At 40.2% G+C, this 20,080-nt stretch overlaps 2 protein-coding genes and 1 non-coding gene across 4 annotated transcripts in view; 2 read left to right on the top strand and 1 right to left on the bottom strand.

The window, feature by feature from the left end:
- RSF1 (remodeling and spacing factor 1) overlaps positions 1–13,264 on the bottom strand; it is a 167,110-nt gene extending 153,846 nt beyond the window's left edge. The window contains exon 1 of one of the 2 annotated variants that reach the window (XM_060018209.1): positions 13,103–13,264. Coding sequence is in view for 1 of the 2 variants with exons in the window: in XM_060018208.1 (XP_059874191.1) it covers positions 12,837–13,023 (187 nt within the window). In the remaining variant the exon portion in view is untranslated. Of the gene's footprint in view, positions 1–12,836; positions 13,049–13,102 lie in introns of those variants that run through there. The other variant, XM_060018208.1, reaches the window with a different exon arrangement.
- Positions 13,265–13,403: 139 nt separating this feature from the next.
- The window catches only part of AAMDC (adipogenesis associated Mth938 domain containing), a 33,392-nt gene continuing 26,715 nt past the window's right edge, over positions 13,404–20,080 (top strand). The window contains exon 1 of the mRNA XM_060018211.1: positions 13,404–13,558. The gene's annotated coding sequence lies outside the window, so the exon portion shown is untranslated. The remainder of the gene's footprint in view (positions 13,559–20,080) is intronic.
- LOC132430403 (U6 spliceosomal RNA) lies at positions 15,818–15,924 on the top strand. Its single transcript, XR_009520494.1, has one exon. It is a non-coding gene; the product is annotated as a U6 spliceosomal RNA (small nuclear RNA).

Genomic DNA, 20,080 nt, shown 5'->3' with positions numbered 1-20,080 from the left:
TTAAAAAGTCTGACAATGCTATGATTTGATTACCTGGATAAATGAGAACCCTCATACACTATTGGCAATGTATAAATTGATAAAGCTAATTTGGAAATCAATCCAGCTATACCAAGGCTAAAAGGAAAACAATGGACCTTCTGTATCCCTGGATGCAGAACCTGCAGATATGGACGGCAGACTGCACTAGGCCATTTAAATAAAAGGACTTGAGCATCCTCGGATTTTGGTATACAAGGGGGTCCTGGAAACAATCCCCCATTGATACCAAGGGATGACTGTATACCCTTTAGCCCAGCAATTCTACCTCTAGGCAAAGCTGCTAGAATATTCATTACAACATTACTCTTAATAGCACAAAAACAAACCTAAATATCCACCGATTAAAAAAAAAAATTACAGTATTTTCATGTAATAGAAAACCATACAGCAGTTAAAGTAAATAACTAAAACAGTAAGGCATTAACATGGATATGTTTCAAAACTACTGTTGAGAGGCAATAAAGGAAGCTGCAGAGGAATGCATATAGTATTATATTGATTATATATAAAGTTTTAAAGCCCATAAATCCAGGGCTTCCCTGGTGGCACAGTGGTTAAGAATCCACCTGGCAATGCAGGGGACACGGGTTCAAGCCCTGGTCTGGGAAGATCCCACGTGCCGTGGAGCGACTAAGCCCATGCACCACAACTACTGAGCCTGTGCTCTAGAGTCCGCGAGCCACAACTACTGAAACCCAGGTGCCACAACTACTGAAGCCTGTGCACCTAGAGCCTGTGCTCCGCAACAAGATAAGCCACCACAATGAGAAGCCTGCACACGGCCACAAATAGTTGCCCTCTCTTGCCTCAACTAGAGAAAGCCCGTGCGCAACAACAAAGACCCAATGCAGCCAAAAACAAACTTATAAAAAAAAAAGTATAAAAAAAAGCATATAAATCCATACAATGTATTATTTATAAAAGTATAAAAGTGTTCATGGGCACAATAAACTTCAAAATTCAGAACAGTGGTTGCCTATGGGAACAGACAAAAGAGAATCAGAACAGGAGTAATATACAGAGGACTTCAAATAAATTTGTAATTTTATCATCTTAAAAAGTAAAAGTAAGGGAATTCCCTGGCTTTCCAGTGGTTAGGACTCCGCACTTTCAAACACACACACACACACACACACACACACACACACACACACACACACACACACTAAAAGCAACAGCAAGGAAATTGAAAGAAAAAAGCAGACCCTAAAAAATCTCAGAACTCTGGGGATTAAGAAAAAAAAATGATAAAAATCACGAAGAAAAAGAAACTCATAAACGAAAAGCATCAGACTGACAGATTTCTCAACAGCAACAGTGGATCCTAGAAGACAGAAGAGCAGTATCATCAAAGCTCTGGGGGAAATTATTTGTGAATACTAGAATACTGTACTCAATCTAAATGGGCAGTCAGAACAGAGAACAAAATAAATATATTTTCAGACATGCAAGAACTCAAAATTCACCTCTTAGAAATCCTGTTTGAAAAAGAATGTACTACAGCAAAAGAATGAATCTAAAAGGAAAAATGTGGGAATCAAAAACAGTGGTGAGTGAAAAAACTAGTAAAACATACAGTTTAATTTAAATAATTGTTGAGAAACATAAATATAAATAAATTACAAAGACTTCCCTGGTGGCACAGTGGTTAAGAATCCACCTGCCAATGCAGGGGACATAGGTTCAAGCCCTGGTTCGGGAAGATCCCCCATGCCACGGAGCAACTAAGCCCGTGCACCACAGCTACTGAGCCCCAGAGCTACTGAGCCCGCGCGCTTAGAGCCCATGCTCCGCAACAAGAGGAGCCGCTGCAATGTGAAGCCCGTGCGCCACAACTAGAGAAAGCCCACACGCAACAATGAAGATCCAATGCAGCCAAAAAATTAATTAATTTTAAAAAAAAGAATGACAATATGGAACTAAAATCCCAGCTAATTAAAACATGACAGGTTGGGTGTGGGACAGGATCACGGAGGAAGCCTGTTAAGATTCTTAAATTGCTTGAGTTATTAAAGCAACTTACTGAGGACACAGGGAGGGGGAAAGGTTAGAGAGTAGCACTGACATGTACACTACCAAATGTAAAATAGATAGCTAGTGGGAAGCAGCTGCATAACACAGGGAGATCAGCTCAGTGCTCTGTGACCACCTAGAGGGGTGGGATAGGGAGTGTGGGAGGGAGACGCAAGAGGGAGGGGATATGGGGATATATGTATGCATATAGCTGATTCACTTTGTTATACAGCAGAAACTAACAAAACATTGTAAAGCAATTATACTCCAGTTGAGATGTTAAAAAATAAATTAATTAAATAAATAAAATACAAAAAAGGCAACTTACTGTCCTCTAGTATCACCCTCAGAAAAAAAATGGAAAAAATCTCCCAATATTAATTTCCTTGTAGATACAATTATTTACATTATTGATAATTCTAGCTTAAGAAGTATACATAGTAACATTTTGTCTTTCAAAATGATGGAGCTATCCTTTACTAATTAAATGGCATGAGACAAGACTTAAACTATAACTCAAGGAACAATACAGGTTTGAGTTACTACATGGTGTCTAATAGCATGTGTAACAGTTGGAGAGTCACTCCTAAAAAGGAATTCAACTCAAAATTTCTGTTAAATAATCTTTCAAGATTAATCAAGAATTACTCATCAACTATCAACACACACAAAGGACATATATTTACTTAAGTATTCTCATCTATATAATGGACTCAATCCACACTACATATTTAACATATCTATTTATTTAGAGTGGCATTTCAATTTATTTGAAGTTCCATCTCTTTATTTGTGGGGAGGGGGAAACAGAATGTCTAACAACTAACAAATCTTTACCCAGCAGAACGCAGCAATCTCTAAAATTACAACAAATTTTTTTTTGCAAATGAAAATGACAAAATATCTCAGTTAAAAAAAGCTTTACTGGGCTTCCCTGGTGGCGCAGTGGTTGAGAGTCCGCCTGCCGATGCAGGGGACACGGGTTTGTGTCCCGGTCCGGGAAGATCCCACATGCCGCGGAGCAGCTGGGCCCGTGAGCCACGGCCGCTGAGCCTGCCCGTCCAGAGCCTGTGCTCCACAACGGGAGAGGCCACAACAGTGAGAGGCCCGCGTACCGCAAAAAAAAAAAATAAGAACTTCAAGTTACCCCTGGTGGAGATGATATAAAACAATTCAGAGAAATTTAGCTGAGAATTTTTTTTTATTTAAGAAGTAACTAGCAGAGAAGTAATAATGACTTTTCCCTGAGATGACTTCAGACAGGTAAAAGAAAAAGTGGATTTTAAAACTATACTCTGAGGAGTCCTATAAAAAGTAATAAGCTTAGAAGACAGAGGTTAACACATATGCTTTGGCATGCACTTAAGACCTGGTACAACCAGGGCTTCCCTGGTGGCGCAGTGGTTAGGAATCCATTTGCCAATGCAGGGGACACAGGTTTATGCCGTGGAACAACTAAGCCCATGTGCCACAACTACTGAGCCTGCAAGCCACAACTACTGAAGCCCGCGCGCCTAGAGCCCATGCTCCACAACAAGAGAAGCCACCACAATGAGAAGCCCGTGCGCCACAACAAAGGGTAGCCCCCGCTTGCCACAACTAGAGTGCCACAACTAGAGTGTGCAGCAATGAAGACCCAACACAGCCAAAATAAATAAATAAATTAATTAATTAATTAATGGGGGGGGAAGACCTGGTACAACCATATAAGCCAAAAACAGAATTGGTAAAGAGTAGCCCCTGCTCGCCGCAACTAGATAAAGCCCAGGCGCAGCAACGAAGACCCAATGCAGCCAAAAATAAATAAATAAATATAGAAAAAATAATAATAATAAAAGTATACTTCCCGTTTAAAAATAATAATAGTAATAATAAAACCCAAGATGGAGAGGACCTGGGAGGAAAGTCGGAAGGAAGGAAGGAGGGAGGGAGGGAGGGAGGAAAGGAAGAAAGAAAAAGAAAAAAAAAACCAAGTGGAGAGAGGGGGATTTAGTAGTACAGTGGACCCTTGAACAACAAGGGTTTGAACTGCATAGGTCCACTTACAGACAGATTTTATTCACTACAATACCACACCATCTACAGTTGGTTGAACTATGTGATATGCAATTGGTTGAATCTGCCAACGCGGAACTCCATACAGAGACAGCCGGATGGCTGACTGTGAAGTTATATGCGGATTCTCCACCACACTTAGGGTTGGCATCCCTAAATCCCCTGTTGTTCAAGGGTCAACTGTACATATCTGTATAACCAACACCCAAAATGAAAAGGAGAGTTACACCATGACAAATCTCTAGCAAGCAAAGGATAAAAAGAAAAACTAAAAGTACATCAAAATAGCCATCATTACTAATTTTAAATATGTGACATTTTTTCTTTCAACCAACATTTGGGCATCTACTATATGCTAAGTACTATGCTAGAAACAAAGTGAATAAAGCAAAATGAATTCTTTATGGAGCTAAGTCATTGACATGCTGCCTTTATTTCATGTGCTTTTTTTTTTTTTTTTTTTGCTTTAAAGAAAAAGAATATACTTCTAAGGAGCTTATAACTCATGTGTCCCAATGTGATTTTCTCACATGGTCTGAAGTTCCTCAACCACAAATCTTTTGGAAAGCTAATGCCTAAAGTTTGGTTGCAATTTCCTAGACACACCATATTATTTCACACTTCTGTGCCTTTTCCCATGCTGTTCACTACCTGGAATGCTCTTCCATCTCCTCTTCAATCATCCAAATTTCCATAATAACTACAGTGATGCTATGATATCCCCTGGGAAAAGTTAGGTATTTGCTCTTTTATATTCCCAATGCACCTCCTCTCTTAAAGCAATGAGAAGCCCACACACCACAATGAAGAGTAGCCCCTGCTCGCCACAACTAGAGAAAGCCCGCATGCAGCAACAAAGACCCAATGCAGCCAAAAATAAATAAATAAAATAAATAAATTTTTTAAAATATTTTTTTAAAAAGTTAACTTTAACTAAGATTTAATTCTAAAATGAAGTTTTAGGGCTTTCCTGGTGGTGCAGTGGTTGAGAGTCCACCTGCCGATGCAGGGGACATGGGTTCGTGCCCCGGTCCGGTAAGATCCCACATGCCGCGGAGGGGCTGGGCCCGTGAGCCATGGCCACTAGGCCTGCGCGTCCGGAGCCTGTGCTCCGCAACGGGAGAGGCCACAACAGTGAGAGGCCCGCGTACCGCAATAAATAAATAGATAAATAAATAAATAAATAAAATGAAGTTTTAGAACAGAACATGGCATTATAATAAATTGGGAAAAAACTATTCGTCTCATTAACATTACCCCTGCCCTCAAGGAGATTAAAGTCTCATAGGCTAGACTGTAAGTGCAAAAAGTGTTATGAGTATTTATTTATTTATTTTTGGCTGCGTTGGGTCTTCGTTGCTGTGCGCGGGCTTTCTCTAGTTGCAGCAAGCAGGGGCTACTGTTCATTACTGTGAGCAGGCTTCTCATTGAGGAGGCTTGTCTTTGTTGCAGAGCAAGGGCTCTAGGGGTGCAGGCTTCAGTAGTTGTGGCTCGGGGGCTTAGCTGCTCCACAGCATGTGGGATCTTCCCAGACCAGGGCTTGCACCCGTGTCCCCTGCACTGGCAGGCAGATTCTTAACCACTGTGCCACTAGGGAAGTCCCTGTTATGAGTATTGTGATATAAAATCTACACAGGACACTGTGCGGTAAAATGGCAGAAATGGTTAATTTAACCTGAGAGACAGAGAAAGCAGGAAAAATTTCACATGAGCACTTGGTGCTTAAAGAGCAGATTAATGATGGGCAGGAGTACAGTGAGCAGGCCAGGGAAGGAAGGTGGAAAGAGAATATTCAACTCAGGTAGAAGGATGAAAAAAAGGCATAAAGATGTGAAACAACCTTTCATACCTTCAGAGACCTGCAAGCAGTTCAGCCTGACTAAAACAGAGTAGTAATGATGATAGAAAAGTGAGGTTGAATATAAAACGGGATAAAGAAATAGACTCAAGACATGGAATAAAGTATGTGAGAGACTGAGGTCTAAGTTGGCTCCTTGGTTTCTGATCTGGGTGACTTGGGTGGATGATGGTAATATTCATGGTGAGAGGTAATTCAAGATTAAAAGTAAATAAGGCAGCAACTCAATTTTTCTTTTATAAAGCCTCTTAGAAAACTAGTTTTCTTAATTCTTTTTTTGAGATATAATTGACATATAACATTATATTAGTTTCAGGTGTACGAAATGATTCAATATTTGTATACATTGTGAAATGATCACCACAATAAGTTAACATCCATCACCACATGACTATAATTTTTTTCTTGTGATAAGAACTTTTGAGATTTATTCTCTCAGCAACTTTCAAATACACAATGCAGTATTATTAACTATATTCACCATTATACATTGTATAATTATACATTGTAAAATTAACTGTACATTATATCCCCACGACTTATTTATTTTAAAACTGCAAGTCCGTACCTTTTGACCACTTTCACCCATTTCACTTCTTGGTATAAGACTACTCTTAAATAATTTGTTTTGTGATTACCAAAGAGATACACAATTAGTATTGAAAAGGATATGTGAAAAAATATGATACAAAGAAAAAACAACTTATAATCCTACCATCCAGAAAATTATTAAGATAAACTTGTACAAATATAGGGAAAAAAGGCATACAGATAGGATAAATACAAAGCTAAACAAATTATAAAACAAAGTTCACTAAAAATATGTATCATTACAGAGTGTACACTATATTTGCTCATATAATAACATTTTTTAAAAAAATCACTGCTTCATTGTCTATCTTTGCTGCTAAAATATGAGCTCCATAAGGACAAGGATCTTACCTATCTTGCTCACCAATGTATCCCCAGTGTATAGTGTACCTGGCACACATTAGGTAATCAATTAACATTTGTTGAAAGAATCAATCTTTTTTTTTTTAAATGAAGCCCCAGATTACTCTCTCAAGCAATATTTGATACTTCAAAAATTCTAACATAAAAAGAAAACAGAAAACACGCTGATACCCTTTGTAATGGGATCTGCCACACAGTAAAAACAGAAAAACAAAAACACCCAGGCACAGTATATTAAGGCTATATCCATCAGGTAGAGAGCCAAAGAAATTTTCTCAAATCCAGGAACACACATAAATACCTTTCTTGAATACATGATTCAGGCTAAAATGTACTTTGGGTCTGAATTTGGGTTCTTACTTTCCCACACTATATGAGGTTGTACATCTCACCATAAAGTTGTCAGAGATAATTTTAGTCTATTAACTTATAGACTAGAATTCATAGACTACTAACTCCCCAGAGAGGGGACTTCCCCGCTGGTGCAGGGGTTAAGAATCCGCCCGCCAATGCAGGGGACATGGGTTTGAGCCCTGGTCCGGGAGGATCCCACATGCCGTGGAGCAACTAAGCCCGTGCGCCACAACTACTGAGCCTGCACTCTAGAGCCCACGAGCCACAACGACTGAGCCCACGTGCCACAACTACTGAAGCCTGCGTGCCTAGAGCCCGTGCTTCGCGACAAGAGAAGCCACCGCAATGAGAAGCCTGCTCACTGCAACAAAGAGTAGCCCTTGCTCTCCACAACTAGAGAAAGCCCGCGCGCAGCAATGAAGACCTAACGCAGCCATAAATAAATAAATAAATTTATATATATAAAAAAGAAAATCCCAGAGAAAAAAATAAGCATTTGAATGATGATAGTAACTCAAGATCAGCTTTGTTACTTCTTACTAGATTAGAAAATCCTTAAAAGAAGGGCCCATGTTTAATGTCTTTTTAAAATAATCACCATAGGGAATTCCCCGGTGGTCCAGTGGTTAGGACTCTGCGCTCTCAATGCCAAGGGCCTGGCTTCAGTCCCTGGTCCGGGAACTAAAATCCCACAAGCCGCGTGGCCAAAAAAAAAAAAAAAAGGGTATTTTAAAAAATACATAATCACCATAATGTTTACTGCACTTAGAATATAGCAAATATTCAACATACAAATTAAGTAAATGAAGTAGCTAATAAATGCTTACCTTCCTTACTAGCTGAGAATTTAACAACACTGGTAAATTTCAAGGCAAACTCTTTAGTAATTTAAAAAAGAAGAAAGTCAGTTTTCATTAACAGGCCCAATTTTAGCCAGAAAACTCCTGTCCCTATTACCTCCAGTTCTGGGACAATGCCAACAACCTCCCTCCGAACGTCCATAACTTTTGGTTACCTCAACTCTGTGATATACCAAAAATGATGGAAAAGAAATACCTTTCTCTCCTTCCCTCTAATAAATGTCTAAAGAATATTTCTTCTTTCAAAGGTGGAAGAGCCAAAACTAGACATTTCGACCAAACGAGGTTGTGGTTCCAGCAATGCTACCACCAACAGCCTACCACTGTAGATCCATGCAACTCCTGGCACATGTACCTGGTAAGATCTTTTGCTCAAAGCAACAGATGGTGACTCTAGTTATGGTAAAGTCATCTTTCTACTTCATGAATGAACCTAAAAACTGCTGTCACACAATTCGATTATCACCAACAGAAGAGAACATATTAAGTTACAATCACAAGTCCAGTTAAAAAAATAAGGTATATCCTTTTTTTTTTTTTTTTTTTTTGCGGTACGTGGGCCTCTCACTGTTGTGGCCTCTCCCATCGCGGAGCACAGGCTCCGACGCGCAGGCTCAGCGGCCATGGCTCACGGGCCTAGCCGCTCCACGGCATGTGGGATCTTCCCAGACCAGGGCACGAACCCGTGTCCCCTGCATCGGCAGGCTGACTCTCAACCACTGCGCCACCAGGGAAACCCGGTATATCCTTTTATACTTGACATTTTGACTTCAAGAGTTAAACTTCAATTCATTTAAAAATGCGAAACAAATCAAAACTAAAATTACACTAAAAATTAAAAAACCAAAACAAACCAAAAAACTAATGATTCAACTTGTTTAATACTATACAGTAACTCAGTCAACCTTATCCATACACACCTTAATAGACTGTTATTAGATACATATAACTTCTCAATCAGTACCCATACAAAGACTATGTTTAAAAAATGAAAAACTATATTTTCCTCTTGAAGAAGAATGCCCTGTGGAGGAGAGGGAAGATACTTGGGAGCCTTGGATGTTGGTAATTCCACAGTCAATGTCCACTTTTGTTCACAGTCATACCTCCTGATCAACTACCTCCCATCAAGAGGAAGCTGGGGAGGTCCATACAGAGCACAGAATTGGGAGGGCTACAGTAGACTGAGGGAGAGGGAATAAAACATACCTTCAGTTGGCACATTCTTTTCCTATTCTAACTAATATCAATAACAAATCTAAGATTCTACCAAAAACTGTATAATCTTGGGCACTGGACAGCTGAATCAATCTCTTGAACCTTAGTTTCTATGCCTGCCAAATAGGAATAATAGTACCAACCTCAGAGAATAGTTGTAAGAAATAAGGAGCTGATGTTTGCACATAGTAAATGCTCAATAAATGGTAGCTTATATCCTTAAGACTAAACAAGTAGTTTATAAAACCAAATTTAATAATTGGCACTGTAGGGGATGAAGAGCATTCTAAGCCGAAGCCATAATGTCAAATTAAGACTTATAAACAAAAATTTAAGGGAAACATCATAAAGGGCCTAAACAAGGACAATATAGAGAAATACAGCCTTGTTCAAAGATGTCATAATGTCGATATACCTACAACAATGACTAGGTAAAAAAGAATTTAACTGGCAACTCAGAAGAATATACAAACCTTTTAAGGAATAATCGCACTAGGAAAAACCAGAAGTTTTATAAAATAGGATTATTGAAATGGCACTAAGAACTGCCTTTTAAAAATACTAAAATGTATATAGAGCAAAACTCCTTTGATTATAACAAGACTTTTCCCCAAGAGCACAACAGCTCAACATTAGACTGTGCTTAAACTCCTTTCTCACTACAAGCTAAAAATTTAACATTTTCATTCCAAATGTACTTTTGTGTCTTCTACCTCACAAATACCTTTAATAAAATTTGTAATACAAGAATATTTAGGGAATTCCCTGGCGGTCCAGTGGTTAGGACTTGGCACTTTCACTACCAAGGTCCAGGTTCAATCCCTGGTTGGGGAACTAAGATCCAGCAGGCAGTGCGGCATGTCCAAAAAAAAAAAAAGAATATTTATAAGTACTTGGTTTATGAAAGGATTTTTAAAACATTTCATTTGATCCTCAGATATTACCTCTATTTACTCAAGAAACTGAGGTCCATAGAAATTAAGTAATTTGCCCCACAAACTACATATTATTACACTATTCAAGAGGTTGATTCAGCTGTCCGGAGATTATCAGCAAAATATTTAGTTCAACTAAAACCAACGTCTTTTAACTCTTTCTAGTACACCACAACTCCTTCCCCAAGACTCAGTCCAAATCTTCTTAGTTGGAGCAGTATTATCAACTACTACAAGTAGGTTAACCATCACCAAAGGCCTGAAAATCTTTTCCCTGCACAGTAGCAGCATTTCACCTGCAGAGACTTTTCACTTGCCAAGGATCTTGAACTGCGTAACATTAGTTATTATTCTTGGATCACCTTATGACAAGATCTATTATTATAGTTGAAACTATACCAACAGTAATGCATGGCTGAACCCACTGGTATAATCTCTCAACTCGTATTACTTCTCATTTTTTACTTAGCTAGTCGCCCATTGTTCAATCCTAGATAGAAAAGTAACATGAAGTATTAGACTGACTCTGATATTTTTTCTTGTTACTAACAGAAGCCAAATGCAGTGGCCAAAATACTTAAAAGGAATGGAGAAGCAAGCAATCTTATATACCACCCAAAATATAATGCCAGGACAGAAAATTTATGCCTGCATTCCAACTTGGTCCAAATACATTCCAAAAACAATTTACCAGCAATCCCTTTCCTCAAATTCCCACATTTCTCTCTTATAGATACATTACCATCATTTCCCAAGGTATCCTAAAAGTAACTTATAAGGCACTCTCCTTCATAATGACCACTCGCCTTCATAATGATCATTTCCGTAAAAGAAATGTAAATACAATTTGATAGCCATCAAATTGCAATTGAAATTACTATATTGGGGAGTTTAACTTTTCAAGAAATTCTGCAGAAGTCTTTATATAATATAATCTTTTATTTGCCAGAATTTATGAATGGTAGAGGAGATCTGGGCAGGTAAGAAGAGATATATGCCTGTATCATAACTGCTGTATTAATTTGAGTCGTTGGTAGCCATAATATAATTTTCTCTATAGGTAATATTTTGAACAACTTCACACTTGGGCTCTTCCTAGCTATGTAAATATATTCTGTTAACAGAAACTTCTTCATTTCCATGGAGAATTAAAGAGCAGTCCTGATTTCTTGTAAAGGAAATAGCTATCTGTTTTGCACAATACCCAGTCCACTGTGGCCACCTAATACGGACAAAAAGGGGGGGAAAAAAAAGACCTATTTGGAAACGTTTCTTCTCCAGCCAAGGGCTGTTCCCAGATAAAGGCAATGCTCAGAGTACAACAAAAAAACCCTTCTCTGAAAAAAGAAATGTGCCAGAAAGCAGAGGCATGGATCGGGAATAAATAGGGAGGGAGTGAGTGTATGCGCTCAATGAGGGCTGGAGGCAGCAGGCGCAGCGCGGAGATGCTCCAGCGAAAAGAACCACCAGCCGCCGCCGCCGCAGCAGCAGCAGGAAGTTTCAATGGGGCCGGGCAGAGCATGCGCCCTGAAGCCGCGCGGTGGCCTTATGTGGAAGGAGCACCACTTGCGAACACCAATAATAGACCGGCGGCACCAGAGAGAGAAACATGAGCAACAAGCACCTTCTTCAACTGTTTCCCCTCCGTCTGAGCCCCTCCTCCACCCTACATACTAACCACCCCACCCTACCCTGCAAATGGGAGGGCGACTTCTTCTTCCCCTAAGCCTTATGCCAGGATGAAGGGGGAAGGGACTGGAAAAGTGGGGAGATGCTCTTCTATTATTTGGGGGGAGGTGGGGAGGAGGAAAACTATGGGGGAGGAGAAATTAACCCTCTACCCTCCAAAGTGGAGAAGCTGAACCGACTTCACCCCCCCAAAGCGAGAATGGAGGAGGACCCCCTCCTAAGGAGGAGGAGCAAACCTCCGGACTCAGAGGAAGGAGTTTGGGGGGTTAAACCAGCCCTGGAGGGGAAAGGAAAAGAGACCAGAGCCGACTCTCTCGGGGGAGTTCCCACTAGAGGGAGGGAGAGATGAAGTGTCCGCTGCCCCCGCCCACCCAGGTGGAGGGAGAGAAAGGGGCGCCCCGAGAAGATGAGCCCAGCCTCCCCGGAGATGGTAGCGAGGATGGTGGGAGGAGGGGAGGGAGTGAGGGAGGAGTAGAGGAGAAAAGCGCAAAGCTGGCCGGAACCTGCGCTCCCCTTCCCCCGCCACCGAGAGGGAGAAGGATTGGGGGGCCCGGTCCCCGCCGCGGGATAGCAGTCCCAGGGGCGGCCGACCAGCACAATGACCCCTCCCCGCCCCCAGCCCAGACCTAGCCCGCGACGCCCCCACCTCTGCTGGGCGTCGGGCGGAGTGGCTCTAAGGGGCCTCCGCCCCGCCTCCCCACTGCCCAAGACCCCAGGGGCTGGGAGGAGAAGATCGGCCGGGCTGAACTGCGCCCCAGCGGGAGGACAGAGCCGCGGAGGTCCGGGGTGTCTGTGAAGAGCGGAGAGAAGGAGCATGCCAGGGCCGCTTCCCGCCGGGCGTTCGGGCCCCTAGCTTACCTTCTCCGTTGCCGACGTCCGGCGGCGGAGCTTGCAGCACCCGCTCCAGCTCGGGGAACGGCAACTCAGGCAGGTCGAGCAGCGGCCCGTAGCGCTCCAAGAAGGAGCAGACTACGGCGAAGTTAGGGCAAGAACCCGGGCAGCCCGGAGGAGCCATAGCCACCGCCGCTGCCGCCGCCGCCGCCATTTTGAACTGGAGGATGGAGGAGGAGGCGATAGGGGGGTGGGGGGAGTTGGGGTGCCGAGGAATGGCAGGGCAACCTTACAGACGACAGGAGGCGCTAGCAAGTGGGCGCCCCTGCGGATCCGAGCGTCTCAGGCACGGCGCAGCGATCCCACAATACAACGGCGGCCCGGAGCAGTCGAGAACCTAGTCAGACGTAGGAAAGAGAGGCGCCCCGTGCCTTTCGCTTTCTGCTCTCTTTCCGCCCCCCTCCCTCGCTCCTCCCACTTTGGGTTCGCCACTGCCTCGTGTGACAAGGGGAATGAAAACAAGGGCTGCGGGGCAGGGAGGCGGGCTGGAAGCTGGAGAGGCGGGAGTTTTAGGAACGGTGACCAATAGGCTTGAAGAGGGCGGAGCTGCACTCGATAACAGGCCAAAAGACTTTTTTCAGGGCCGCGCGAGTCGTGGGGGGATCGCCTAACCGGGTCCTCGGGAGCAAAGGTGAGAGGTAAAGCAGGGAGCCGTTCGAGATCGCTGCTCCTTGGAGAGAGGGCGTTGGGTAAGTTTGGGGGGGGCACTCCCGGGACAGAAACTGGGGCACCAGATGGTGGGGGAAGTTGAGGAGAGTGAATAAGAAGCAACAAAAGAGCAGAATAGGGGGGAAAAAAACGATTCTGAGAAAAAGGTGGAGAAGGGAAAGGTGGAGAGGTGCCCTGAATTAGGGGTTGGGTTGGAACCTTTGTATGGAGAAGTCTCAGTGAACGTCTGCTGAGGGATACTGCTAAGGTACAAGAACCGCACCTGTGCTGGAAAGCAGTGTCTGAAAACTCTGGGGGACGAGGGCCTGATGGAACGAGGCTCTGCCGGGATCACTAGTCTGCGGAGTTGGGGCCCTGCTAGGAAATCAGGGTCTAAAGGGACCAGGCTCTTCACAGGGACCAAGGTGTGAGAGGACAGGGCCCTGCTGTGGTTGCCAGCGTGTGAGGGGGAGGGGCTTTGTTGAGGCACGAAGATCTGGGGACCAGGCTCTGTAGCAGCCCAAGATCAGAGGGTGGACCAGGACTGCACTGAGGGTGGACATGGTAGGAAACTTTGTGCAAGGGCAAAAAGTTTGTTACAAGACAGGGTTCCGCTTCGTTGAGAGAAGCAATGAGCATTCTCCCACAAAGAATCTCGGAAAAACCATCAGTAATGCAAAGTAGAATGTGCGGCTTGGGATACAATGTGCATTTTGGTTAAGAGCCTGAGCTTTGGAGTTCAGCAAGACTTGATTTCTAACGGAACCGCCTCAGGACATTGCGGAAGATTTTTTATTTCTTTGAACCTCTGTAAAGTCGGGGTGATAATAGTACCTACAACATAGGATTTTACTAGATAATTCACAGTACATTGATTAGCACAGTGCCCTGGCACACTGTAAATACTTTAAAAATATTAGTTGCTACTATTGAAGAAAATTCCTAAAACTCTATCTGAGTTCAGCTATTTGTAATTGATAGTTTACTACTTTGAGCCAAAAATTTCAGTGCGCATTTAAAATTTATATAGTATCTACTTACTAAAAAGAATTTCGAAGTATAATATAAACCATTTAAAATAGGACCATTTATAATTAAAGGAAAATAAAGGAATATATAGGCAAGTAATTATATTGGGAACAGAAAAAATGATTACCACAATTAAAAATTGAATTTTCAAAAAAAAAATTGAATTTTCCTCTGCATTTCTAGGTAAAAAAGGGAAAAACTGTAATGTTCTATATCAGACTTATTATCTAAAGAAAGAAAGAATACTCGTTTATCAAGAGAAAAAAATTCTATATTATAAGAGGACTTTATTACCTAGAATACTGATTCTTAATCTCAAATAATATACAAACCCTTTTTGGGACTTCCCCATCAGTCCAATGGTTAAGACTCTGCCTTCCAATGCAGGAGGTGAGGGTTCGATCCCTGGTCGGGGAACTAAGATCCCACATACCAGTGGGGTGCAGCAAAAAACTTAAAAAAAAAATTACAAACCTTTTTATTAATTTATTTATTTTAAAATTTTATTTATTTATTTTTGGCTGTGTTGGGTCTTTGTTGCTGTGCGCGGGCTTTCTCTGGTTGTGGCGAGCAGCGACTACTCTTCGTTGCAGTGCGACTATGGTGGCTTCTCTTTGCTGTGGAGCATGGGCTCTAGGCATGTGGGCTTCAGTAGTTGTGGCACGCAGGCTCAGTAGTTGTGGTGCTGGGGCTTAGTTGCTCCACGGCATGTGGGGTCTTCCCAGACCAGGGCTCGAACCTGTGTCCCCTACTTTGGCAGGCGGATTCTTAACCACTGCACCACCAGGGAAGTCCCTACAAACCCTTTTTAAAGGAAAAAAATGTTCTTTTAAAATTTACAAATACTGGGAGGGGGAGGAATTGGGAGATTGGGATTGACACATATACACTATAGATACTATGTATAAAATAGATTACTAACGAGAACATACTGTATAGCACAGGAATTGTACTTAAAGCACTGTGGTGACCTAAATGGAAAGGAAATCCAAAAAAGAGGGGATATATGTATATGTATAGCTGATTCATTTTGCTGTACAGTAGAAACTAACACAACATTGTAAAGATATGCCAATAAAAATTAATTTTATAAAAAAGAAAAATAAAATTTACAAATGCTCTTGAAAATATCAGTTTAAGAAATACTGATGTAATTAAAGTCTATACAGCAATATGAATGTACTTCATGCCATTGAACTACACACTTAAAAATGGTTAAAATGGTAAGATTTATGTTATGTATATTGTGCCACAATAGAAAAGTTTAAAAAGTGCTCGTTTCGGCAGCACATATATTAAAATTGGAATGATACAGAGAAGATTAGCATGGCCCCTGCGCAAGGATGACATGCAAATTCGTGAAGCATTCCATATTTTTATGGGGATATATGTGTATGTATATCTGATTCACTTTGTTATAAAGCAGAAACTAACACACTATTGTAAAGAAATTATACTCCAATAAAGATGTTTAAAAAAAAAAGTTAAAAAAAAAAGAAAGAAAAGTCTCACTTTAGGAAAATGTGATGAATTATCATAGCAAAAGAGAAGTCTTAATTTAATGTGTAGTAAAATATGTTAAACAATACCGAAATGAAACAGAACTAAACTAAAACATATATTGTATACCAGGGAATATAGCCAATATTTTACAATATAATGGATGTAAATATAGTATAACCTTTAAAAATTGTGTTTTAAAAGTGTGAATCACTGTGTTGTACACCTGAAACTTATATAATGTTGTTCATCAACTATCCCTCAATTAAAAAAATAAATAAATAAACTGAAATATATTGGTAGAACTCTCAAACTCCCAAGTATATATATCTCTATACCTGGGGCCCCGAAGACCCCAGTTTAAGAAAAATTTGACCCAGAACTTACCAGTTTTGCAAAGATACAAAAATCTTCATAAGATCATAACTTAATTGACCTTAAATGAAAGGCAGGTACACAATATTAAATAAAATCATATCTTTGTGAATGAATTTTGATGGGAAAAAACCCTTCAAACCAAAAGAAAGATTTAGTTATATCGTTTTCTGAACACTACCCCCCTGCCTCTTTCCTTTCTCTCTCTTCGCTTTCAGCTTTTCCAGCACCTCACCTGCTCTCCCATGGGATTGTAAATATAACTTTCTAAAAAAAAAGCTTTATATAATTTTTTTCTTTTCTCAGTGCTGACACTGTTACTCAAAGCGGGGACTGATAAATAAGGTTAGAGTTTCTGCTTTTGTAATCAAGATTGGCATTAGAACAAAGTCCTTGGGCATCAAAAGTTATATCCACCCAAAAGATGAGAGATGTTGTACTACAAAGCAAGGTTTAGGTCATACCTTCACTAAGTCTGTTCTTGGAAAAAAAATAAATGATAAGCACCGTCTCTTCTTGCCTTGGGCTAAGAGAATTTGTGGGTTACAAGAATTTAATCCCAATTTACATAGTTAAATAATTGCATTATATATATCAAACTAAAAGGTAAAGATAGAAAAAATAAGTAGCTTTAAAAAAAAACTGTAATTGATTTACTGCTACTTCCATAAAGAAGCCTTTAAATAACCATTAAATTACCTACACTCAGTCTTTATTTATGAATAAGAAATTTCTTAAGATAGTTCAAATTTCACATTCTCTTAGGGGAAAAGACAAAATAGTTTTGCATTCAGAATTAGTGACTAGTTTATTCAAAATACCAAAAAGAAACAAAATGCTCATCAGAAGAAGAATGGGTAAATAAATTGTGAGGTAGTCTTTCAACAGACTACTACTCAGACTGATACACACTTGATATATATTACAACATAGGTGAATCTCAAAAGCATTTTGAGTGAAAGAAGAAAAACACAAAAGAGTAGGTACTGTAAAATTCCATCAATATGAAGGTCTGGCTAATATATGGGAATAGAAATCAAAAGCTTCTTTTGAGCTTGGAAGGGGATTGACTAGAAAGGTGCACAAGGGAAATTTCGAGATACATTCTGTTTCATGACTATACATTTGTGAAAACTCTTGAACTCTAAAAGATATTTCTGCATTTAATTGAATGTAATTATGCTTTGATTTTAAAATTTAATGGCTTAGCCTTCAATTTTGTCAAATTACATTGATAACAGTCTGCCGTATAATGGAATAATTTATACATATTTCTGTCTCTCCAACATATTATCTTTGCATTTGTCACACAATTTTTTTTACAGATATTGTAAGCCTGGCAAATGTATATTGAAGTGAACTGGATTCAGTTGTGGAGCCAGTTTGGGAATTCCTAATTAGTAACAAGCAAATTTACTTAGGTTTGTTTAAAACTCACTTTTACAAGAAATACTTCTAGAAGTATATGGATATGTTATATGTGGTGAAAAAACTGTTAAATGTCAACAGAAGTAGGAATCTATGGTCTTCAAAATAGTTTCATAGGAAAATATATGACAATAAAAAGAAGTAATAAACAAGATTTAATCCAGCCATTTTCTGGCTCTTTCTCTTAATGATAACTGAATTCTCTGTTGCAATAGAATTGTATTCATTGAAGAAACACTTTTAGAAGTGCCTTACCATCTTTTTTCTTAAGAGTTATGCATCAGTCTATTCTTATTTCTTAAGAGCATGGCTGAAACCAATTTCTCTGATGAAATAATTATTTTTACTGAAAGAAAAATTATGTTGGCTTTTTTGTAGAAATGTGTAAGTTGGTCCTAATATTAATATGGAAGTGCAAGGAACCCGGGATATCCTAAACGGTTTTTTAAGTGATGAACAAAGTTGAAGGTCTCACACTTCCTGGTTTCAAAAGTGACTACAAAGCCACAGGAATCAAGACTGTGTAGTACTGCCATAGGATAGCTACTATGGACCAAACTGTGCCTCCCCAAAATTCATATGTTGAAGCCCTAATCCTCAATGGGACTATATTTGGAAATAGAGCCTTTAAGGAGGTAACTAAAGTTAAATGAGGCCGTGAGGATTGGGGCTCTAATGGGACTGGTATCTTTATAAGAAAAGGAAAAGACATCAAGAGTGCTCATGAACAGAGAAAAGGCCATGTGGGGACAAAGCAAGAAAGAATCCATCTGCAAGCCAGGAACAGAGGTCTCACCAGAAACCAGCCCTGCTGGCACTTTGATCTTGGACTTCCAGTCTCCAGACTATGAGAAAATAAATTTCTGTTGTTTAAGCTACCCAGTCTTTGTTATTTTACTATGGAAACTCTAGCAGACTAGTACAGAAGTCTCTCTCAACCCTCATAACAGTTCGTTACAATTTCCTTATACCACTTTTCAAAAGTTACCTTGTAATTTTTAAAAGTCACCTTTAAAAAATTGTTAGTAATTTGCATATGTCTTCTCTCCTCTAGTGTAATATTAACTTCTCAACAAGAATCATGTTTTATAAATTTGTGTCTTCCTCCCATAGCACCAAAGATAGTGTGTTTATGTCCTTTGTTATATTACACATTTTAAAAATAGGTTAGTAGTTATTAATATTAGGGAGAAATATCACTTTGTTATTGTCTTTATTTGGAGATTAAATACAGTTTAAGGACATGTATATAGGTACCATATTAACAAGGGGTAGACTGTGATGGTTAATTTTGTGTGTCAGTTTGGCTGGGCTATAGCACTCAGTTATCCAATCAAACACTAATCTAAGTGCTGCTATGAAGGTGTTTTGTGGACCTAGTTTACATCTACAATTAGTTGACTTTTAAATAAAGAAGATTATCCTCAATACTCTTGGAAGGCCTCATTCAATTAGTTGAAAGGCTGCAAAAGGAAAAGTGAGGTTTCCTTGAGGAAGAAGAAATAACACGTCAATACTGAAAAGACAACTCTTGCCTGAGAGCAGCCTGCCAGCCTGCCCTGCACATTTTGCACTAGCCAATCCCCACAGTTGCATGAGCCACTTCTGTGAAATAAATCTGTTAATATATATAGTCTACTGGTGCTGTTTCTCTGGAGAAACCTGAATCAAGCACCTTTTAGCTATTGTACTTATCAATGCTAGAATTCCCATTTGATTCTTTTTTGAAATGTCTCTTTATTGAGATTCTATATTCATTGAGTCATTGTCATAATTTTTACACTGAAGTATAGTTTTCTTTAAATATTTATTTATTTATTTTTGGCTGCGTCGGGTCTTAGTTGCAGCACACAGCCTCTGTAGTTGTGGCATGCAGGCTCTGTAGTTGCAGCACACGGGCTTCGTTGCCCTGCGGCATGCGGGATCTTAGTTCCCTGACCAGGGATGGAACCCGCGTCCGCTGCACTGGAAGGTGGATTGTTAACCACTGGACCACCAGGGAAGTCCCTGAGGTATAGTTGATTTACAACGTTATATTAGTTTTAGGTATACAACATAGTGATTCAGTATTTTTACAAATTATACTCTACTAAAAGTTACAAGATAATGGCTATAATTTCCTGTGCTATACAATATATCCTTGTTGCGTATCTATTTTATATAGAGCATTTTGTATCTCTTAATCCCATCCCCCTAACTTGCCCGTCCCCTGTTTCATCATAATTTTGATT

This window comes from Delphinus delphis, chromosome 8 (assembly GCF_949987515.2).
Source record: "Delphinus delphis chromosome 8, mDelDel1.2, whole genome shotgun sequence".
NCBI classification, from domain to species: Eukaryota; Metazoa; Chordata; class Mammalia; order Artiodactyla; family Delphinidae; genus Delphinus; species Delphinus delphis.
This window is presented reverse-complemented; position numbering and strand designations above follow the sequence as displayed.